The 25,179-nt window shown below is 34.7% G+C and overlaps 1 protein-coding gene across 1 annotated transcript in view; it reads left to right on the forward strand.

Moving 5' to 3' along the window:
* The window catches only part of PCLO (piccolo presynaptic cytomatrix protein), a gene marked incomplete at both ends in the record, with an annotated part of 365,582 nt that overhangs the window by 174,623 nt on the left and 165,780 nt on the right, over positions 1-25,179 (forward strand). Inside the window, one exon of the mRNA XM_082662011.1 lies at positions 14,909-15,625. Coding sequence (XP_082518137.1) covers positions 14,909-15,625 — 717 coding nt within the window. The remainder of the gene's footprint in view (positions 1-14,908; positions 15,626-25,179) is intronic.

Consider the following 25,179-nt stretch of genomic DNA (forward strand, 5'->3'; position numbering starts at 1 on the left):
AAATAACAGCAAAAGTAACTTTAGGACAGCTAAAGTTTATAGACAGCTTATAAATTACCAAGTAACTTTCACGTCACTCTTCTCCAGACTAAATCAGGAAATTAAATAGCATAGGTATGAATATGATTGTCCTAGTTTTGCAGGAAGAAAATGAAAATATAGAAAGATTAGGTTTTAAAAGTCTCCTAAATAATAAAATTACATTTAAAATTTTATTATTTCATTAAAATTTTTTAACATCTTTATTGGAGTGTAATTGCTTTACAGTGTTGTGTTAGTTTCTGCTGTATAACAAAGTGAATTAGCTGTATGTATACATATATCCCCATACCCCCTCCCTCTTGCATCTCCCTCCCACCCTCCCTATCCCACCCCTCTAGGTGGTCACAAAGCACTGAGCTGATCTCCCTGTGCTATGCAGCTGCTTCCCACTACCTATTTTACATTTGGTAGTGTATATATGTCAATGCCACTCTCTCACTTGTCCCAGCTTACCCTTCCCCCTCCCTGTGTCCTCAAGTCCATTCTCTGTGTCTGCGTCTTTATTCCTGTCCTGACCCTATAGGAAGACCTCTCTTTGACATAAATCACAGCAAGATCCTTTTTGACCCACTCCCTAGAGAAATGGAAATAAAAACAAAAATAAATAAATGGGACCTAGTGAAACTTAAAAGCTTTTGCACAGTAAAGGAAACCATAAACAAGAAGAAAAGACAACCCTCAGAATGGGAGAAAATATTTGCAAATGAAGCAACTGGCAAAGGATTAATCTCCAAAATATACAAAATTTTTTATTTAGCATAGATTGTATCAGTATATCAGTAGTATTAAAACACAACCAAAATGTTGTGTGCCTTAATTTATGGGAAGCTATATATTGGTTAGTATTACTTTTATAATATGGATCTCAATGCTAAATAGCCAGTCCACTTTAATAATTATATAACATACATTTAAAGCTAAATATCAAGTTTTTCTTTCCTTCTAAAAAAATCAATGAAGCTTTAATACCTGAAGTTTGAAATATTTTTTTAGCTTGGTCTTCAATGCAAAGGGGTACCTATAATATGGGTATAAGACATATAATATGGTATAAAACAATTTATGGAAATGCAGGAAAGCAAAACTCCCATTTATTGAGAATTTGCTGTGTTTTAGTCACTCTCCTTTTCCATGCACATTTCCCTTTGGTCATAATAAATTCCCTGTCAAACTTGCCCCTCAGCCTAGCATGCTCTCCTTTGTCTGGCTAACACTAGTTCTTCACAGTTGATCCCAGTTGTCACTTCTTCTGAAAAGCCTTCCCTGACTCTCATTGTCTTCTATTCTACATTAGTTGCATCTTTATCGTGCTTTCAGAGCACTTTCTACTGACATTTATCATAAGGATAGTAAGTTTGTGGGGTTTTTTTCTGCTAGACCTTGGGCTCATCCTATTAAATAACTGTGTGTTTAATCTCTATCTTGACAGAGCCCAATAGTATCTGGTGAAAATATGTGGAATGAGAAATTAATTGAATGAATTATACAGTATGATAGCTCAGTAACTTCTCCAGGAATAAAGGTTATCACAGTAGTTTCAGTGAATGCATTAATATACAAAACATATAGAATATTCTTATATTTACATCTTAACCAATTTTTCCATTTTAAAAACTGGGAGAGAAGAAAGGAAGAAGTATTGAGTTTCATTCTGTGGTAACTAGTTCACATAAAGTCTAATTATTTAATGCTCTATAAGGAAAAAATGATACCCACAAATACATTTCTACTTCAAAATCTAATGTTGTTTAAAGAAATATTCTAACTTAGAACGTGAATTTAATTCTAGAGTTTTTTCATTTGTGTTTTTAAATTCTTAAACTTATCACATAAACATGAAACAATGCAATATACATCATAACTCACTGTTTTCAGGTAGAAGTACATATTTAATCACTGGTAAAACAATTGTTCACAGTCAGTTATGCTGACCACTTGAGAAAAATCAAAACAATTATTGCAAAGATGAGAGGAACAAAGCAAACAATTAAGAAATCTATATATATATGTTTATATATAAATAGGGTACTTGGTTCAATGATAAAAAAAGACATGTCTGCCAACCTTTTTGAGATCTATGTTATTTAACCTCAGTGCAATACTTGGCAGTGTTGCCTATCACTTCCTTGAAGTCCTTACCTTTCTTTGCTTGAGTTTACTAAACACTGCTGGTTTTCCTCCCACTTTCTTGTATGATCCTGTTTTAGTATGCTTTGCTGTTTTTTCTTCTTGTCTAAATGGAGCTCTTCTCCAAGAATCTGCCCTCTGTTTTCTTCTTTTCCACATCATCCCTGGGAAATCCCACCTCTAACTCTGGTTTAAGTATCCCTTATATTTTTTAAGATCGAAATCTACAGCTATGGCCTCATCTCTGACATCTGCCACTTCTAGCTTTAGATATTGAGAAGGATATTACTTCTTTCTGTGCTTCAATTTCTTCATCTGTATAACGAACATATTTAAAGAAACTCTTTCCTAGGTTTGTTACAAGGATTAAAAGAGTTAGGCGTACTGACTGGCTCCCCAAACTTGTGTTCCTTCCATTTTTAAATCATTAGGATACTTGTAAATTAGAATAGTTTTTCTTTACTTTGTCAGTTCCCTCATTCAGTTTCTTCTGTTGCCACCCTAGTCATCTGTGCAAGCTTGTAATCTCTGCCTTGCACTGTCGTTCCTTCAGGGAAAACTTGTCCTCTTCAAATAAATGCATATAGCCTAGGGAGGAAGTTACATGCTAAATGGAAATCAGTTATCTGTTAAAAATGAGAATTCTGTCTTATAGTTCTTTTTTTAGCCAAGAGCACTATGCATACTTAAAGACTCAGAAAGCAGTGTTGTTCTTGTTTTTTTTCAGGGTAGATTTACCAGATTCTTTCCAAGATGACATACTCAATCATGCCACTTTCTGACTCAGAAATGTTCATTTGATTCAGCTGAACATTTTAGGCAGTGAGGCTCACCGCTAACTTCCCCTTAGAGCAGTTCTGCCTCTGGTATGTTCGAAGGGCTTTAGAACACCACATGTTCCTGACGACACCACTCTGACATTGATCCTGACAGCAATATGAATAGGTGTGAAAACTAAACATCCCATGTGTTTCTGGTGAGACCTTTTCCCTTTTTTCTTTGTCTGCCCCTCCCTTCGCCCTGGCTCATCCCTGTTGTCACATTCTCATTGTCTGGGAAACACTGAGCAAATTTGATGAGATGGAGAATGAGAGTCTAGATAGCAAGAATTGACGGGGGTGTTGTAGGCTCCTCGAGATAGCTAAGGTATACAGACTGGGCTCAGTCCTCAGATTATTTCAGTGGTCTTTCTAGTCGATGCTGGTTGTGAGGCTAAGACCTGGAATCTGGTAGGATCCATCAGTAAATTCGCTTGTTCTTTAGCAGTAAAAAAAAAAAGAAAAACATCAATTGAATTTATACCCTTTATTTAATACCTGGTTATTAAAAAGCTGGTATTTACTTTTTGTTATTATGTATCCATTAAACTATAGTATAGTTCTACAATTGGTAGCATATGCAATGCACAAATGAACAGGATAATGGTAGTGTTTTTGATACCTAATATTTAATAATATCTTTGCCAGTTTGACTTTTCATACTGTCTAGTCTGCCAATCTCAATCCCTCATCACCACATCCCATCCTTACTGGCTCTAAGACCAGAGACAAGCAACACATGTGGAAGTTAAACCTACTTGAAATATCTCTTCTTTCTTAGATTCCACGAGTAACTAATGAGTCTTCAGGCTTAGACGGGCTACATCTGCCTATTTGCTGGCAGCAATATAATACTAAACAAAAGATTGAACCATGAATGTCTTGAATATATAATACACATTATTGGCATAGTGTTGAGTACCAGATAGTGAAGCAAATGAATAATATTTTATATATGAAATTAAACAAGCTACTTTAAACCACTCTCTGCATCCTTGCATTGACATTCTGACTTACATTTGCATTGTCGTATTTTAAATATTCCTCTAATAGAGAGATCATTAAATAAATTAAAATCCATCCACACAATTGGTCATTGCATCATCACTAAAAATTACATTCTTAAAAAATATTTAGTGGAATCAGAATATTGAATTTAATGGTCAGTGATTGTTTCAAAGTGTTCAAAAATTTTCCATGAACAGGTAATCCTATAAAAAAGCAATATTTCAATATATTTATGTGTGTATATTTATGTATATATATTTTTAAAATACAAATGGATTTCAGGGTCAGTATAAGAGACTTCAATCTAAAGTCTATGAATGGCTACAGGAAGAAGAACAACTTAAAGAAATGACTAGCTTTAAAACAGATGCTTCTGGTCATACCATATTGAGGAACAAAGTCCTTCTTAAATGTTTACTTGAATTTGATATTTTTTCTTTATTCCTACTAATTTTAGCCTAGGCTATATAATGGATAATTGTCTTCCATATATGAATTATGAATTATATATTGTTTTCATTATCCATGTAGCTATCTACTTTTTTGTAATATTCCAGCTAAGAAGGATGTACATTGTGTGTGTGTCCTGTCCTTTAAGCTTTGGTCCATTTTTTCTGTTTTCTGAATCTGTCTGGCCTGTCATAGAGCCCACAGTAAATTCTACTGCATTTAGGTTTGCTTGACTTGACCAATTTGGTTGCTACCTTCCGAATCCTGATTTTATCATTTTTACCTTAATTACATCATTTGACTGAATGAGGAGGTATATATATGAATTTATATTATAGTATACTATAGTATGTATTATTTACACGTAATTTATGAATATATATTTATTGTGTTTTTGTTGGTTCTTATATAATCACTTTGGTTCTAAGAGCAAAGATCAAACATTTAATACTCAGAATAAAATGCATATTATAGCAAATGTGATAAATACCCTATGAATGAATTTAATAACACTGCTTCAGAGTCTCACTGAGATTTCTCAGTATTGGTTCGTTATTAAGTGTAAAGTAAAAGCTGTTTAAAAATTGAGTATTCAGAATCTTTTTACTTGGGGTATAGTTGCTTTACAATGTTGTGTCAGTTTCTGCTGTACAACGAAGTGAATCAGCTATATGTATACATGTACTCCTCCCTCTTGGACCTCCCTGCCCCCCCCATCCCACCCATCTAGGTCACCACAGAGCACCAAGTTGAGCTCTTTGTGCTATATAGCAGGTTCTCAGTAGCTATCTGTTTTACACATGGTAGTGTATATATGTCAATCCCGCACTCCCCATTCATCCCACACGTTTTTTCTCTACATGTGCGTCTCTATTCTTGCCCTGCAGTTAAACTCTATCCATATTTTTTAATATTTGAATAATCATACTGTCTCTCTTAAAAATTAGCCTCTTAATAATTGAGTAATCTGAGATAACTCAGATTGTAAGGTCTTCACCAAGTTTTTAATTAAAAACTTGGTGAAGACCTTACAGTGAAGGGAGTGTACACTGGTAGCTCCTAACCTGAGTTTGACACAGATGTGTTTTGTTGGGTCTCTAATATTTTAAAAAATGTAGTTAAATGAGTTCAGGTAAGTCATGCACTCTCTAGTTTGTAACAATGCCTACATCTAGCTATGGTCTTATACATAATGTTTATCATCATCAATACTTGCTAATGGCACCATAGCTTGGATTTGAGGAAATACTTTGATTTTGAAAGAGATAGATAAATAGATAGATAGATGACACTTTAATTTTAACTCTAAAATCATAGGGAATCAAAATAAAAAAGAAATGTAGTGACCATCTTTCAAAATTGTCAATAGCAAACAGTATATTATTAGGGATCCAAACACATAGGGTAAAAATATACCCCAAAATGTCATAACTATAGACACAAAAGTTAGGATAGTAATTAACTCAAAGGAGAAGATAAAGGAGTGAGTCTGAAAGACGCTTTAAATATAATGATAATGTTCTATTTCTTTAATTGGATCAGTGGCTCGCAGGTGTTCACTATAAAGTTTTTCTTTCTTTTTTTTTTTTTTTTTTTTTGCGGTACGCAGTCCTCTCCCTGTTGTGGCCTTTCCCGTTGTGGAGCACAGGCTCTGGACGCGCAGGCCCAGCGGCCATGGCTCACGGGCACAGCCGCTCCGCGGCATGTGGGATCTTCCTGGACCGGGGCATGAACCCGTGTCCCCTACATCGGCAGGTGGACTCTCAACCACTGCGCCACCAGGGAAGCCCTAAAGTTATTCTTTATGCTCCACACTTACTTCATAGATGATTTTTGTACCAAGATAGTGTTCACTGAAAAGAATAAAAAGAAAAAATAAGAATAGCACAAAACTATTTATATATAGTTTTTAAATGTCCAGAAGCAAACAGTATATTAAAAGTATATGTATAATGTTAAAACCACAACAAAAAACAAAGGTCTAATGATACAGCAGTTAATATAGCAGTTTTTGGTGGTGAGTATAGACTAGGATGGTATTGCAGAGGGCACCTGGTTGTCTCTAATGATATTGACAGTGTTCTGTTTCTTAAGTGGATAGTGGGTACATGGGTGTTCAACCCTTTAAAATTTTTTTATTGTATGTGTATGTCACAAATTATTTTTGATGACTGTTTTTAATATTTTACCATAACAGTTTTAAAAAGTAAAACCTTTCAAATGACTCATTTATGCATGTCACACTGACAGACTCAAAAGACAGTCACTATTTCTGTTGAATTCCAGTGAAGTGTACTTTCTTTGCCATGCAACTTAAAATCAGAAATAGTCTATCATAATTACTTTGAACATACACCAACATTCATGATAAAAAGTCATCATATCTTGAATAACGACAGACTCAGCGTGACTGTATCACGTCGACTTTAATTAGAAAAGCAAAACTATTAGCAAGTATAGAATGTATATAACAGGGATTTATTTTAGGAATTTGTCCTTACACATTGGTGGGAGCAGGGAAGGTGCTGAAAGGCCCTCTGGAGCTTGCAGTCCAAAGGGCTGGTAGAGGGAAGGACGATGAATTTAGAGTAGTTGAGAGCAAGGACAAGCTGGAAGCCATGGGGACGGACCAGAACACGTGTCTGTTTTCACTGCCTCCAGCCTAAAAGCTGATGAAGATGCTGAAGGAGAATTCAGAGGAAAGTAGAGCAGCTGCACGCCTGCCTGCTGCCCGAAGCCAAACAGTAAGCAACAGTATGGATGAACTTCAACAGCACCTGGGGATTGTACCCAAACTGTCTGAGCATCCAAAGAGTAAGGTGGCTGCTGCTTCACTTCTGGCCTCCACATCTCACACAGAAGGTCTCTGGGGCTAAACTATAATGGGAAACGTTTAGGGAAGGGAATCCTAGGAAGCATAGTTCAGCTTAGACAAGTTTACACCTTGCCGAATCAACACATTGATTCTTCCAGGTACAAAGAACCTCCAGTACTGCACCACGTTCTACTGCGTTGTAGGAGGGCTTAACACCCAGCCAGTCTCCCCAGTCACCTTGCATTCATTCTCTATCATCCAGTTGTGCAAGCCCCTTTCCGATATACTTCAGGCTCCCTAGTCTGTGAGATTATTCTGTCTTTGAATATTATATTCACAATGATGCTTAAATTTAAAATTGGGATTGGTTTTTATTTATCCTGTAAAATGTTCGGTAAATTTTATTCAGCTGTAATGTGCTTTAAATAATCTGTCTTCCAAATGCATATAACTTCGTAATTTTAACATCTGTGATGAAGTGTATTAAAATCTTCAGAATAAATCTTATTTTAAAATTCAGTCACACATTGCCTGAAGTGCTGACTAGTGACTAAGACTAAAAAGGTATTTTTTCTTTGATGTAATTATTCACGCATGCAAAATATATACCTCATGTAATAGGAGATAATAAAATACAAGTCTATAAAAGCAGAGGGATGAGAACTGATTATATAAAAACTTGAAGTTGATATTCATATAACATAAACAATACATTTTTAAACTGTTGCTTATTTTTTATGTTAAACTTATATAAATATCAGCCCAAAGTGTAGTACACTAGAACAATTAATCACAAATAGAAATGTGAATCCACAGATATCTTACCTTTGAGACTTCAATTTTTGCTTAGAGCCAAGTTAGCTAAGGTCAACATAATAAGTACATATGATTACCCTTAAGTTTAGTGCATCATAGGTTACCAGTGAGAAATCATCTGTGTCCTTGGAGTTGTCCTTTATACACACTGGTAGGCGATCAGTTATCATAGTGCTTCTGACTGAACCCAAATCAGGTAGATTACTTAGTCAAAACAGTTTTAGTGAGCTGTTCTCTGTTCCTGCTGCCCTCTATCCAGATAGAAAGAGAGAGAGGAAGGAGGGGAGAGAGGGTGGGAGGAAAGAAGGTAGAAAGGAAAGAAGGAAAGAAGACATTATAGGGAAATTAACCCTATTTAGTTCTCATCCATGCAAATAAATATACATATTTACATAAATATAAGTATTCATTTTCAGGTATCTATATTTCCAAAAGAAAACTAAGCCCCTGATTTTCCTCAACAAATTCTGTCAAAATTGTGTTAATGTAATTATTCAGAAGTATTTTAATGAATGCTTGTGTGTATTTATATATTATTTATGTAATGGTATTTAAAACATCAAACAGTTTACTTTTTTTTTTTGGTAAATTTATTTTATTTATTTATTTATTTTTGGCTGCGTTGGGTCTTCATTGCTGCACGTAGGCTTTCTCTAGTTGCAGCGAGCGGGAGCTACTCTTTGTTGCGGTGCGAGGGCCTCTCATTGCGGTGGCTTCTCTTGTTGAGGAGCGCGGGCTCCAGGCGCGCGGGCTTCAGTAGTTGTGGAACAACGGGCTCAGTAGTTGTGGCTCACGGGCTCTAGAGCGCAGACTCAGTAGTTGTGGCGCACGGCTTAGTTGCTCCACGGCATGTGGGATCTTCCCGGACCAGGGCTCTAACCCGTGTCCCCTGCATTGGAAGGCGGATTCTTAACTGCTGCGTCACCAGGGAAGCCCCAGAGTTTACTTTCTTAGTTTAGGAAAATACTTATTAGTTGTGATGAGAAAGTGACTAGAAAAATGATCCTGGTTTTCTTCAAAGAAAAATGGACGTAGAAAAATGTCAATCAGCAGTATGCAGTAATATTAACCCTGTTGTAATATACATGATGGCATGTATATTTAGTTGGCATCTTGCTATTTATGGAAATGTTTATGTAGTTTTACATTATGCAGAAACACATGTTATATAGAAACTTACATCAAATGAGTGAAACAGACTTCATGTGATAGATAAGGGTTTGGAGGTCTTACAGAAATAAACATAAAAGAAGAGATGAATAGGGACATGACCAATGATCAATTTAGACCTAAGAATGATAACCCCAGTGCAGGTTCCTAAAAGTACGAATATTCTGTTAGGTTTCCTTATTGATATGTTACCCTTCACATTCACTAACTCCACTGGAAATTGATGTTTAAATTGCCTACTTGGTTTTTTCTTAGTTTTCATATCAATGTTAATGTTCTAATATACTCTAATAGAATTCTTACATCTACATATGAAGTAAATAAGGAAGAGCCTCAGTCAGTCAATTACATATATTGGATATGAGTTATTCTTGTTTCAATGATTATAAAAGGAACAAAAATAATCCCATTCAGTTTTAGGAGGGACACAGTAATAGAAGTATCACAAACACATTACTGCATTCACTTGTAAAATGTAGTCTCATAAATGATCACAGATTTTTAATATCCTGATTGTGTAGTCTGAACAATTGTGTAATCTGAAAAAAAAAAAAGTGTGTCAACTGTGAACTCAATCCTTTTCCCTTTTACAAATGACCAAAGGAAATAAATTTAGGAATTTAACAAGCAAAACATCTGATTTTCAGAATGTCAAGTTGAAGAGTGTGTGGGCCTTAGAGAAATAGAACAACACTAATGCCGAGACTATAGGGGGCATAGATACAAGTGACAAGTTGCAGATAACATTGCTTCCCAGTTTTTGAATGTGTCAGTAAGTAAAACAGTGACATCTAAGCAGATTATTAGTGTAAGTATTTCTTAGCTTAAAAAAAAAATAACATTCTGAATGATAAGCAAATAAACAGACAAAAATGTGTGTAAAATATTTATTGTTGACCCAAAAGCTTCATGGTAGGCAGGAAACTCAATGGTATTATAGTACCAGTCCCCTTGATTGCTTGGTTTTCCTTTACAGAATTTTAAGTAGGGGCCACCCAGTCTCTACTTAAATACTTCTGTTGATGGAAAGTATATGAGCTTCCAAATCAGTCCAGTTGGTCTTTTAATGAAAATTCATGTTAAGATACTATTAAGATTTCTCAGACACAAATATGAATGCTTGTGTAGGTTTTGGGACCATCACTTCTCTACCATTTATAGTCTAATGGCAGATTTTAAACCTGCTGCAGGTCTTATTATCATGCTTCAGAAAAGATTTTTAGAAAAATAAATAGACGGGCCTGAAGTTCTGAGATTTTCCTTAATGGTATTGTTGCTATAGTTACAGCTGAAATGTTATATAAAGAAAATTACTTATTGATCGAAAAATGCTGAGTAGCACAGCAGCATCCGTTTTGGGGGGTTTTTACTGCCTTCATTTCCTACTCTGCTCTTAAGATTAATGGATTTTTGGAGTGTTGTTTTGAAGCCCTGGTGATTTGATGTTAAAATAAATACATTATTAACGTGTACTAGCTGGCAACTGGATATATTCTAATACGTTATGATCAACATGGAGTTATTTTTATACACTTTATCAGAATTGTTCCTACTTGGAGATGAATTTTGATATCCTGGATATTAACATTAAAGTACTAAAAAATGTGATTGGTCTCATAGTATAGACTCTTCTGAATTTATTTAAAACATTTAATAATAATATAGATGAAATGTAAACTTTTAATATGTTTATACCATTAGGAGATACTTACAGTATACTGAGAATAAAATATATTTTAAAACACAGAAAAACAAATGGAAATGGCCTGAGAGCATCCATAATAATGACTAGTATGTTTTTAAAAAAGCCTCCATAAGATCTATGTTTTCTATTTTTCTATGTAATAAACTCAGTAATATAATAGAAATGCCTTCAGTTTATATATGTAATATACAGTACATTATATATAATATATATTCATTTTCTGATTGTCTCACTGTCTTTATAAGGCAATGCTTCAAAGATAAAACTGTAACTCACTTTATATTTAACCTTAAGGCAAAATATGAATAGTCATGTGTGTCACAACTGTAACTATTATAGAAAGAGTTTTCAGCTAGTAAAAGTCATATATGGCAGTGATATATTATGCATTGAATTTTAATAGAATTTAAGAAATCTTGCTTAATTCTCCAGATTGCTGCTGAACTAGGAACATTATGACTATTTAATAATGTTGTGTCTAATAGTATCGAGGCTATTGAGGAACTAAGAGTGGAGATACATTTCTTTGGACCCAGAAATATAATACTTCTTAAGTTAGGCTCCTGAACAGTGATACAAAAATCTTTGGGATTATTTTTGATAAAAAAGGCAAAAAAAATTGTGAACCACAGGTTTTTACATCATCTTATGTGGTTATAGAGTATTTCCCAAATTGTCTTTTGTGAAGAAAATTTTTCTAGTAATTGTGTCTATAATTAATGATGATGTGATAATGATGATGGCCTATATTGTCCTGAATGAACTTTCTTGAAAATTCATTTTTACTTTCTCCACTTTGTCAAAATTTGATCAATTTTACTTTTCTCCTTCCTACTTTGGATTTTACCCTAGCCTCTGCCTTTTCTTGTCTTTTCTCTTAATAAACAAAATTTAATTTTATATGTTTAAAGAAATACAAAATTTTGATGCTACTATAGTGTTTTTTCCCTTTCAGTCCTTTTTGATTTTATAATTTCCTCTACTTGCTGAATTTGTTGGTGGTCTAATTTTGGTTCTAGGGCTGCAGAAAGAAGAGACACACATATGAGACCACCAATTCAGTATTTCTAATTGGTGAAAAAATACTCTTGTGTGCTTTACAATTTATCAAATTCCTTATGTTCTAAATGGATTCATCAGATAATCCTTTTAAATCCATTCCATCTTCCTTAATTTTTCCCCTGCATATTATACTTATTTTTAACCCATGTCATCTTTCTTCTACTCGAGTATGAGTTCCTGATCAAATAAGCCTTGCACGTATAATTTCCCAAGAGTATATGTAATCCATAGCTATAAATAGACTAGAGATATACAGAATAGATGCATAAGTGAATGCTGTTATAATTGTTTGATATGATAGTAACATCAGTTTCCAAATTAATTTTGGTGACAAAGTGTAAAGTCAAAAAAAATTAAGCTTGGCCTTATAATCTTCTTCAAAACACAAATCAGTCATGTAACCAAGTGACCACGTGTAGCAACATCATGTTAAAAATAATTACAGGATAGTACTGACTAAAGAGAATAGGTTTAGAGAATTCCCTGGCGGTCCAGTGGTTAGGACTCCTCGCTTTCACTGACAGGGCCCTGGGTTCCATCTCTCGTTGGGGAACTAAGATCCCACAAGCTGCAGGGCGCGGCCAAAAAAAAAAAGATACTACGTTTAACTGAATCAGGATGCAAATTTAAGCAAAACACGAATTTGAACTAGCCAATGAGTCTCTCAACGTAAGGTCCTTTTTCTCTTAGACTGACGCTATTGCCTTCTGTTTGCTTTTAGTAGTGAGTGGGTTATCACTGCTTATAGGTTTATCAAACATTATTTTAAATCAGGAAAATGGAGCATTTTATGTGACATAGTAGATTAAATAGAGTATACTCTTTATCCTCTTACCTAAATTTTCAAATGTATGAAAATAATGAGTATACTACCTTGAAATAATCACTACATTTATTTTCTCAACACATTTTCCTTTTAACAAGAGCTGTGTACCATTGTGGCATCATATGCTATAAGTAGCAAGAGGCGACACCTTTGAAGTATAATTTGTCCCTAAAACTCAGATAAAGTAATCACATTTTTATAATTGACAAGAATTTCCAGTGGGATGAAACCTTTATTTCTGGTATATTAAAAACTTCCTAACTTATTTACATTCAGACCTGCCCTGACAGGAATGCATAGCACACATCTGCATTGGTTTTTAGAGTCCATGTGACAAAACAGCACAATGACACAGCTATTTGTGTCTGTTTTTGTTTTTTAAAATGTCAGTCTCTGAATGAAAATATCCTAAGATGTGGCCCCACCAAGTAATGTTTTTTAAAACCACAGGACAGGTTAAGATTGATTTCCTGTAGGTATTATGGAAGTACCTCCTCTAGGGACTATTCAGCACAAGGGCTGGAGCTTTTAGAATTTGACATAGGGATCAAATCAGTTTCTTTCCCAAGACTCTGTATAAAGTTACTATATAGAGAAGCCACAGTTCACTTTTTTGCTGCTTAGACATGAAATCAAGAACAGAATTGGTATTGGATGATCATAACACAAAAAGCAAATGAACCCGTAATACATACTAATGTTTTATAGACAACATTTTACTGAAATTAAATAACTGACTTGGGTCTTTACTCTTTTAGATCACCAAGTAAGAATTATAACAGCTTACAGATTGCAAAACAGTCATTAGTATTAAGCAACGTTTTTATGTCTTTAAAGAAATGGAAAGCTGAAGTAAGAAATGAATCTCAGATGTCCAATAATATTCTAGAACAATAAATGATTTTTGTCTCTAAATAATTAAAGTTGTGGTACTGGAAAGAATGATCCAATATGAAAAGCAGTTTGAAATTGAACTTCTCAGAAGACAATACAATATACGAACATGATATTATTTGCATGACTCTCCACCCATGCGCTTTAGAGAATAGGTACTCATTAAATGGTAACAATTAGAAGCTACATGTATAGTCTTTATTTCTTACATTTTAATAGGTATGATGTAAGAAAAAGCACAACATACAACAATAAGGGGGGAATTCTGCAATATTATTGGTCTGACAATCTCTCTCCCATGTGATTATTTATATGTATTATGAGAGGGTTGTTCTCAGCCTTTAGTTTGCAAAAAAATTAACCAACAGGTTATTAAAAAGGCAGATCCTCCTTCTCCTATCCCAGGATTCTGATAAACTTGTTTTGGTGTAGTTCCTAGAATTTGCATGTCTAGGGACAACCACAGGTGATTTGGTGCAGGTGGCCCATAGATTACACTTAGAGGTATAAGGAAGTGTTTTAATTAGCAATTGAGAAAACTCTGGGGAAAAAGAATATGAGACAGTTTTAACCTGTGAATGCTTCTTGACACAATTGCATGAGAAATGTGACTTATTAAGAATGACATTGTTTTTTAATCTTAAATTAGATGGAGAATTAGCACAAGTGATTCTTGAAAACTCTACGTGTGCCTTGTAAAAGTTCTGCTCTGGTGGATAGAACTACATTTGATCCAAGTCAAGAGACAGGAGATTATAGGCTAAGTCCTAAAAAAAACTTATGATTAATTGGCTGTTAAAATTACTATGAAATTTAATAGTTTTTGAATGGAAACACAATTTTGAAGGCACGAGGCTTAAAAATAGTTGTATTTGGAACAAATTCAGATTTTTTTTTAACCAAAAAATTGATATTCCCCTGGGTCTATCTTTGATGCATTTTTTTTTTATGGTGAGGTGAGTTAATTGCTGATCTCTAAGGGCTCCTCTTTTTAGATTTCAAATAGTCTTTTTGCAATCTTCTTTAAGTCACCGTTTCATTGATCCAGAAAACAATGACCCACCTTCTCCATATACAAAAAAGCAGCTAGAAATTGCCAAGTGCTAACCTTGGTAAATGCACCAGAACAGATGTATATAATATAGTTAATCTTTTAATTTCTGTTTTATCTGCAGATTCAGGAATGGCTTTGTTTAAATTGCCAAACCCAGAGAGCAATATCAGGACAGCTTGGAGACATGGGCAAAATGCCACCTGCACAGACAGGACCAAAAGCCTCTCCTATGCCTGTCCCTACAGAACAACCGTCTCAGAAAATAGCAATGCCTGCCCAAGTAAAAGTGAAAAAGAGGGAACAAGAAGAAAAAACAGAAGGTGAAAAAATCATTCCAGAAGAAGTGAAAGAAACACCTTCAGTTGAAACAATTCCCCCTAAGGGAACCACAGATCAAATCCAGGAGGAGAGTAAACTAGAGAAAGACAAAACTTCAGCCCCTCAAGAAAAGAAGCCAACCCCTGACGACAAAAAGCCACTCGTAGAAGAAAAAAAGCCGCCTCTTGAAGAAACAAAGCCAACGCTTAAAGACAAAAGGCCAGCTCTTGAAGACAAAAAGTTACCCCCAGGAGCAAAAACATCAGCTCTAGAGGAGGAACAGAAATATGACTTACTTAAAACTCAAGTACAGATTACTGAAGAAAAACCTGAAGGCAGAGTGGCTCCAGAGGCAGTGCAAGAAAAGAAACAACCACTGACCAAGATGGAAGATTTACCATCTGGTGCACCTCAGAGTTTGTCTAAGAAAGATGATGGAATGACTCAAAAAATAAAAGAACAGCCACAGGCAACATGCTCGGCAAAGCCTGATCAGATGGAACCTAGGAAGGAAAAAACAGTAAGTTATGTTTTTTTCCTAACTTTGCAGATTTACCCCTATAATTTACTAATGTCCACCTAAGTACACTGAGTGCTTAATGGTAATTTTGTAAGTGAAAGCCTTCAATTAATAGCGTTTTCAGAAAAATGTAACAGTTGTTTGCTAAAATGATGAACTTTGGCTTTCTGACAGCTTAATTAATTTAAATAAAGCATAGATATAACATTTATTAGCTTTTATGCTGATCAAATAATTTATAAAAATCTATGGAGTGATAAAGAAGGGTTTCATATAATTTTATTTTATTTTATTTTAATATTTATTTATTTGGTTGTGCTGAGTGTTAGCTGTGGCAGGCAGGCTCCTCAGTTGCGGCAGGTGGGCTCCTTAGTTGTGTTATGTGAACTCTTAGTTGCAGCATGTGTGTGGGATCTGTTCCCTGACCAGGGATCGAAACCGGGCCCCCTGCATTGGGACCGTGGAGTTCTATCCACTGCACCACCAGGGAAGCCCTCTTATAATTTTAAATGATTGCTTTTTCCTTCCACTATGAACATAAAATCAGTATCCTCCTTTAACATAAAATAATGTTTGTCTTGGAATTTCTGTTTACTTAGCCACTTGGTTAAGCAAGACTCAAGTTTCTTCTCACTTGAAAGCTTTTTAAGGTGTGGTCAACCATAAAATGATTAAATAATTGTGATTTTAAAAAAAGAAGTATGGCTAAAATTCAGGAGAAACTTTTTTTAAAGTTTATTTTAGTATTTAGTGTGAAATCAGTTTAATATATTTTGTTCAGTTTTATTCAGTGTGTTTAATATTGGAGGGTTATTTATAATCCAAGCATCATCTGGAATATATATTATTCTTTATATATTTTCTTTTTCTTTAGTGGAAACTTTTAAGGGTACCTCATCTTAACCTATATTTGCACGGGCAATAATACCATTTCTAGAGGAACTCTGAACTCTTTAGAGCTTCAAGAAATCTTATATCAGGCTGAATAATTTTAATTCACAGATGGCAGCAATGACTTGCAGGAAAACGAAATGATTCATTGGTATTAAAACTTAATATTAGAATTCTAATTAGAACTTTTAGTCCATCCCAACCCTGGTTCAGCTGTTGTATTGTTTACAGTTTTAACACATGGTTACTAGACTGTCTCTGGTATATAAGACCTCGCTCATTAAATAAATCCTGATCTTCCTTTGTTATATGAGTTTATCCAACTCAGAGAAAGCAGATGCCTATGTATTCTCCATTCTAATGGCTGGATCTAGCTACCCCGCCACCACCACCTGCTGCTTCTCCCAGTTAACCACCTTGCAAAACTTGATGCTTTTTACCATTTCTCTCTTTGTGAAGCTTCATGACTCTTCCCTTTTTGTTCTATTCTTGTCTTTCTGATCACCCCTTATGAGTTCTACTTTGATTATCTCTATTACTTTCTCTTTTCCGATCGGTTCTTCTTTGAACTCTGTCTTCTTTCCTCTTAGGGGAGCCACATGAACATTTCCTAACTCTCCTTGTGCGCCTTCTGCCCCTCTTGAGTGTTAGACCTACATTTTCAAATACTGAGTAGATCATTCCACTTCAGAAACTCACTGTAAACTGGAACTCAGTGTGTTCAAATCATATCCAACTCTCTATAGAAGCAGTTTCTGCTTAGCTCCTATTCCTAAGGACAGTATCCTAACGGCCTTCGTGACCTTCTACCAATGATTTGGGTAATCTAATTACTAGTCACTAGGCCTTCTCTTTTTCCCTTCTCCAGTATATAGTTATCAGATAATTATTTTCCAGAGTTCAGATAATTTAACTCTGTCACTCAGATATTTCTAATGATCCTCTGTTGTTTGTTAAATATAATCTAAACAAGAAGTATCCAAATATTTTGTTAATGTACTTTATTTTATTTTACAAATGTGTCATTTTTAATAATTTCCTTTTACCACTACTTTTTCTTTTAACGAGTTCAATATGTGTATATATATTTATTTCTAAATTAAATCTATGCACTATTACTAACATATTATTTGCAATATAAACATTCACAGAAATGTGTCAGTGAAATAAGCTAAAATCACCATTTTTATTATATTTATTTAAATATATACATTTGGTCACAGTAAAATATGATTAATAATAGCATTTTAGAGAGAGCTTTGATTGACTGTGCTTCAGTGTTTGAAAATCTTGTTCTAACATTTTATGATAGAGTTCTTTGAAATTCAGCTTAAGTTTATTTTGATATTTTGACTTTTAGTTTTAATGACGCTCAATTACAAAAAAGCTAGTCCACAGGATATACCAGAAATGAGAGAAGTGTATCAAAGTTTGTACTTGCCAAATCTTGCTACCTGTTTTCTATGTTTGGAATTGAAAACTGTTTTTTTTAACTTGTGGAAATTCCAGAAATAAATGTTACTCTAACGTGATACCAATCATTTCCTCTTGCTAACTATCAGAAAATGTGGTGTTTTAAAATATGTTTTTTAACAAATGACTTTAAAACCCACTGCAGTTCTTCATCTGCAATGTTTATAAAAAGATTAAAGTATTCTGTTTAAAGTTTGTCTGAAAAGGCAGACATGACAACTTTTTTAAATGATATGTCATTTTATGTAGCATAATTACATGATGATTTCCAATTATCCATCTTCATTACCGGCTTACTTGTAACAGATGCAGTAAATGAATTTCACATGCACTGCTATCTATGTAACTTTACCTTTTCAAAAAACTAATTCCAATTAAAAGAGCCACTCCTCAGAATTTAATATACAGTTTTTTCATTTAAATATATATATATACCTTTTTAAACAAATCACTGAATATTGAGCCATTTGGTGGCTCACAGTAGTAATCCTTTAAGTATTTTATTATTGAAACAGAACTAGTGAATATTATAAACTGAGCATGTTAGAAATATCTGCATGTTGATTTTATTATTACCAGACCTTTTGCTACTTACTTTGTTCTAATGATGTTCCCCCGAACCTTCCACAGTTCTTTCTTTCTTTCCAGCAATATTGGCTGACAAAGAAATGTAGTTTAATTTGTCACCATATTGTTTCCATGGCAGAAAAATCAAGTTTCCCCAAATGTTATGTGACTTTTTTGTCTTTTACTATTAAATAAGACAGCTCCAAAGACGATTTTAAGTGTTTATTTCAATTCATTGAAAATGTGTGAAGTACTGGAATATTTATTTGCCAAAAATTCTAGAAGTTTGTGATAGTGTCTTAGGATGACTTGCTATAAGTAGCCTAAGAACATTATGTGTTTAGTCAAGGTTTGTTATTAGCAATAACATATGTAAGACAGATATCAAATGGTTTTCCTGGTAATGTCCAACTTTTTTGGCCAGTTTTGTGTCAGTTTTCTTTATTAATGTGTTTGTGTATGTCTTGCATTATTACTATTAACTTTGACACATGATTTTTTGGCAAGAATATTTTGTCTACCACTTACCTATTATAGGAACGTTGGTTTGGTTGGTTATATCTGTTTTAAAGAGGGGGAAACTAAATTTGTTGTGCCCAAGATCACATGGCTGGGAAGCAGCAAAGCTAAGATTATAGTCAAACCACCAAACCAGCCAAACCTTCAATATAAAGGTGAGCAATAAAGTGACTGCCCTTGCTATAAATTTTTACAGTGTAATTCCCAGTTTTCTCCCAGGAGTCTTCATAGAACATCTGACCAACTGACATAAGAAGTAAAAGAATACTGATGTCAATCTATTTATTAAATATTAGTAAAATGTAATTTCTATTTGGGTTTAAAAATACAAAAAGATCCGAATACTTTCTAAAAATATTTACATATTGCCCACCCGCCCAGGATTCTGTACCCCACAACCGAGACTTCTGTCTAAATAGCTAGCTTGGCTTTCTCAGCCCTCTGGACTATGGTTCCACTATAACTTTCAAGCAACTTAGTATTCCCCATGAGTGAGAGGTAGAAAACCAGCCGCATATGCCTTTGTACGATTCCCGAAGGTGGCTTATGCTTTCTGCCCTCTGGATCTGCAGTCAGTTCTTGTCTGTGCACTGGCACTGCATCCTATCAGAAAAACCCCACCTGGACATCTGGGCCACTCTTCTCCCTGGTGGCAGTCATTTCTACTGCTGAACACCCTATGCTGATTAGTTTTAGATTACTTTTTGTTTGAAATCAAAATAATATTCAATTTATCTCTTACTGTGTTCTGGGCATTGTGTTGGTTATGTTATCATTTAATCCACACAACTTGTTGTTGAGGTAAATATTATATCTGTTTTAAAGAGGGGGAAACTAAATTTGTTGTGCCCAAGATCATATGGCTGGGAAGCAGCAAAGCTAAGATTATAGTCCTGTTCTGCCTATAAAGGCTGGGCTCCTAAACACTGCACAGAATGCTTCTTCCCTGTGACACCTTTAGGATGCTGCCTTTTTATTATTTTAAGTATTCGTCTCCCTTAGCAGCTTCCAGTTTGTGTGATTTTTTTACTTTGTTTATATATTTATATTATTTTATTTATTCATTTATTTGTCATTTGCGTCATTCATATCGTTATAGTATACTGTTTACGTTTCTTTATTGCTACATCATTTTGTCTCTCCACTCATTCCTGTCTTTCAAAGTGTGTTAGTTGAATGGAATTAAAATTTATCCTGAAATATAATAAATATTTTGAAATGTACATTCTCCTTCTTTAGTTTAATATTTTAAAATTGTACGTCACTACAGAATTCGCTTTCTACCTATACACTTAAACAGAATACTGCTTGTCTACATTTGATATATTACATTGAAACGTTATAGCTCTCTTGATAAAAAAAAAAAATTGAACATCCTTTAGCATAAACTTCTATTTATGGTTAAAATGACCCAGGGTTAGTATTCAAGTTATATATAGCCATGGTATCTAAAGGCAGCATAATTGTATAGGATGGAAAATGATGAGGTTTTCTGAAGTGAAAAGGATTCCCATGTATGTGGGACTATCCAGTTTTTATCTCCAGACCCAGTGAATTTATGGATTTAATCTTGTTTACAGTGCTTGGAACACTCAGACTAGCAATCCATTTGGACCCAAACATTGTATAAATGATTAAAGATTATTCATCTGTTGTTTTACTTTGGCCCATTAATATAAATGACTTGGGATACATTAGGCAAAAACTTAATATTGCCTCCTTTCTTTGTACAGTCTTATATTTAACCAAGAATTCAGTTCATAACCCCAATGCTAGTTTTTAAAAACCTTCCGTTTTCCTTCAACATGGAAGGCTAAAAGTTTCAAAATCTGTGAAAGGGGCAGAACTAAGCTTGGCAGTACACAAGTGTCTTGGTACTAGGGAAGGCCTCAAGATATGACACCATGGGAAGGTTTCAAGCGGGTCTCAATTCATCACTGCCTCTCTCTGACTGGTCTTCAGGTCAATAAATGGCAGTGGAGTATTGGAAAGAAAAGAATTCTGTGCGTTCTGCTTTTCGTTAGTAAGTAAAAAATATGAATCTTGGTTTCTGAAAATTTTGAAGATTTGTTTCATATACACAGACTAGAAAGGCTCAAGTACCATAATTCTGTACATAGAGAAGACTGCAATATATACAAAAAAATAAAAGTCAGTGTAATAGAGTTGAATGCTAAATGTACTTAGGAAAATACAAGGAAAATGTGTTCATCAGGGAAAATGTGTTCCTGAAAAATAACATTGCTTTTTTTTCTTTTTTAAAGTGCTTAAGTTATGGATCTTCCCACTCACTGCCTCAATCTAAGACGACAAACAAAATTCTCATGCAAGGGGTCTAGGCCTGTAATTTTATTCTTATGTAATAATTTTGGAGGTCATTCTAGGTTGTATTTGGACTACATGTAAAATATTAAATGGATAATTAATTCCAACTCCTATCTATTCAAATGAAGAAAATAATGCATAAATGAGAAAATTCAGTGATATTTAAACACATATGTATATATGTGTTATATATGTAATCTACGCATGTACTTTAGGAAGAATCATTTGAATCTATTTTATTAAATCTTAATATGTTACTAAATAACTTAATATTTTTCTCAGAAATAAGCATACAACTACACATTTTTTTCAATTTAACATCTTTATTGGAGTATAACTGCTTTACAATGGTGTGTTAGTTTCTGCTGTATAACAAAGTGAATCAGCTCTATGTATACACATATCCCCATATCTCTTCCCTCTTGCATCTCCCTCCCTCCCACCCTCCCTATCCCACCCCTCTAGGTGGACACAAAGCACCGAGCTGATCTCCCTGTGCTATGCGGCTGCTTCCCACTAGCTATCTATTTCACCTTTGGTAGTGTATATATGTCCATGCCACTCTCTCACTTCGTCCCAGCTTACCCTTCCCCCTCCCCGTGTCCTCAAGTCTATTCTCTACCTCTATGTGTTTACTCCTGTCCTGCCCCTTTTTATTTTTTTTTATTCTTAGATTCCATGTGTATGCAACTGCACATTTTTGAGGCAACTGAGAGAAAACTGCCAATCTTTTAGTCCTAGGGAGTTAGAAATTTGAAAGAATATAAGCCTCCCTCACATGGATCGTTTGAATATAGTCATCTAGGTTACAGTACTTCAGACATCCATTTGAAGTTTGAATAGAGAAAACCAGACCCAACTTACATGCTATGTTTTACATTCTTCTCAGTGCCAGCTACTCTTTGTTATTTGATCAAATTATTCCCTCGTTAAGGAATGTTATTCAATAAAGCAAGGGTTTGTGATGTTAAATCTATGAGAGACCAGTTAACCTGCATGGGAACAAATTGCACTAGAACTTTCACCCAGATATCTCACAAATGAGAGTGGAGAGCTGCAGAAAGGGTAAATGGATGGACACATAAGCACCTCAGTATGCTGATCTCTGTATGTGAAGAAAAGCTTTTTTTTTTAAATTTTAGCAGCAGCAGGTGAAAAGAGGAATGTGTACGTATCTTAAAGAGGTAAAAGGGCTAGTCGGTATATGATCTGATAGTTAACAAGCTAACAGTAATGAAGTAGAAGGTCACTCACCTCTGTCAGGGGAATTTATACCCATGGTAGTTAGTATGAGAAGAATTGACATTTTGAATTTTTTCAATATCTCGTGGTACAATAAGTACATGACCAGTTGTTCCTTCTAAACAGTTCAGCCAGATGCCCTTTGGTCACCTAACTTGATTTCCTTATTAACCACTCCAAACACTTTATCTTAGACCCACAAACCTGTAGGGCAACATCTTTGCAGACTTTTGCCACCTTATAATATGGAGAGGAAGTCATTTAGGTGAAAAATCATCACAGCATCATCATAGGTAAATGATGATTGAATCCCGTGAGGAGGAGAGGAAAGAGACCAGGAAGAAAGTGGCAAGAGGGAGAAGTGGGTAGAACATAGCACTGAGAAAAGCAGGAAAGCATGAACACATCCAGAAGGGCACGTAAGGGGGATTGTAAGGTAGGGATTTTGATGTTTATGCGTCTGAGTCTTCTGTCTAGTGTACCTTAATTTTCTTTGTTACGTTATGTATGTCTGATCCTAATCTTATTTTTGTAAAATGTCAGTAGAACCTTCAGAGTTCATTGTATACAATTATAATTTATTCTTTATTATACTCAGTGAATTGTTATATGTAACCGCAGTTGCATTTCCTCCTTATATGTATAATTTTATTACATTGTTATGTTTTATAATATGTGCAGACTCAAAATAAAGAACACAAATGACACCATCAAAATTTGATTATGAAAGATCGTTTTCTTGACCTTTTTTCCACAAGAAGTTTAGGTACCCCACCCTTGTGGTTACGGTATTTACTGTGATTTAGTGAAGGGTGGGAAGGCAGACAAGGAAAGGCATAGAAAGCATACTGGACTCAAAATATTGTGCTGGTATTGTGTGGGATGTGAGGAGGTGGAAATATCCCTCCACTGTGACCATCCAGAAATATTTTATGAGAACACTGCTTTTCCTGTTTTTTTTTTTTTCTTGTGTCTAGTAGCTCTTAAGAGAAACAAACCAATTGGTTGCGTGCTTGTCGACCCAACTACTATAGTCTCACAACAGCAGATAAGTAATCCTTTTCTGGAAAGACATCTGAAATGGTCTAGGAAAGTTAATTCTTAGTAAACCAGAGAGTATTCATTGCTTTTGCATGACAGTTGTAAAGAATGTATCCGACTGTCTTTCTGAATTGCCATGTTGTAAATTCAGCAAAAAGCATTTTACCATATAATGTGCATTTTACCCTATATGCTCGAGATACATCCTTAGCCATTCATAATAAAGACAGATATTGAGATGGAAATGAATGTAAAATGAGTATCAACCCAACAACTTTTATATTTGAGAACGAGGGGAAGGAGGAAGAGAAAAAGAATGAAAGAAAAAGGTAGGGAAGGAACAAGGCAGGAAAGAAGGAAGAAAGAGGTGTTTGCATGGTATTTGTTTTTTGTGCAACCTGACATCTGTTCATTCGAGCTGTGGATAGGTAGGAGAAACCCATGGCCATACACCCACTGAAAATATCAAGATTGTTAGTTCAAGATACATACTTAGTAGAATCCAGGTGGCCTTATAGGCCAGGGTCAGACAGAGCATGTCCTCCTGCAACTCTTCCTCTGACCTCTTCATTCCATAGGGCTGTGGGGTTATTTTGACACTCTGTAAAACATGGAAACTAACTGTAAAACATGGAAACTAACTGGATCACTTGGGTTTCATTTTGCCCATAGGTATTTTTAATTTGGATTTATGCAAAAAGGTCTCTGTTTCATACTTTCGCTTAAGGCCTCTCTGATTCTTAAAGCAAACTGCTGGCATGGCCTCATCACAGCCCAAAGAAAGCAGCTGTTTAAGACTGATGTGTCTCTGAAGTGTCCCAGCTCCCTGGAAAGCCCCTGTTCACATTCACAAGTTAGTTATGGTGCTGGTTGAAGGGAGCTGACTTTGAAATAGTGTGAAGGTAAAATTCCAAGTATTTTAAAATCCGAAGACATTTATAAGAAATTTATTAAATTTCTTTGAGATGGGCTGCTGAAGATAAATGTGTTTTAACTCTAGAAAAATACTCACTGGATATTTCTCTTTTTCTAAAACCTTGAGTCAGACCAATTATGTCATAGCTTCTTCAAAGTTTACGCTTTCTAAACATTCATTTCAAGTGATACAGAATAATAATATTAACAGTCATACTAAGTAAAATATAGTGTTTTGCATCTTTCAAAGTGTACTTAAAAGGCAATGCCTTGTTCGAATCTCTCTCTCAAAAAAAAAAAAAAAAAAGTCCTTAGCGGTAGGTGAGATGAGTATCATACTGTGGCCATGTTACCTACTTGTTTCTGTTAAGTAAATTTTTCAATATCCCATGCTACTTGGAGGCAAGTACAGTGCCCATCCTCTGATTCTTTGTTTGCCTGTCCTCATAATCCAAAAGTATTAATTATGTTAATGGAAACTTACTAAAATTTTTCTTCAACCATTTGAACTCTTTCCCAAAGTAAATGTACAGAGAAAGATAATCATGTTTTTGAAGAAAAATGGTATTGAGATGTAAAAG

Source organism: Grampus griseus (genome assembly GCF_964374135.1).
Source record: "Grampus griseus genome assembly, chromosome: 9".
NCBI classification, from domain to species: domain Eukaryota; kingdom Metazoa; phylum Chordata; class Mammalia; order Artiodactyla; family Delphinidae; genus Grampus; species Grampus griseus.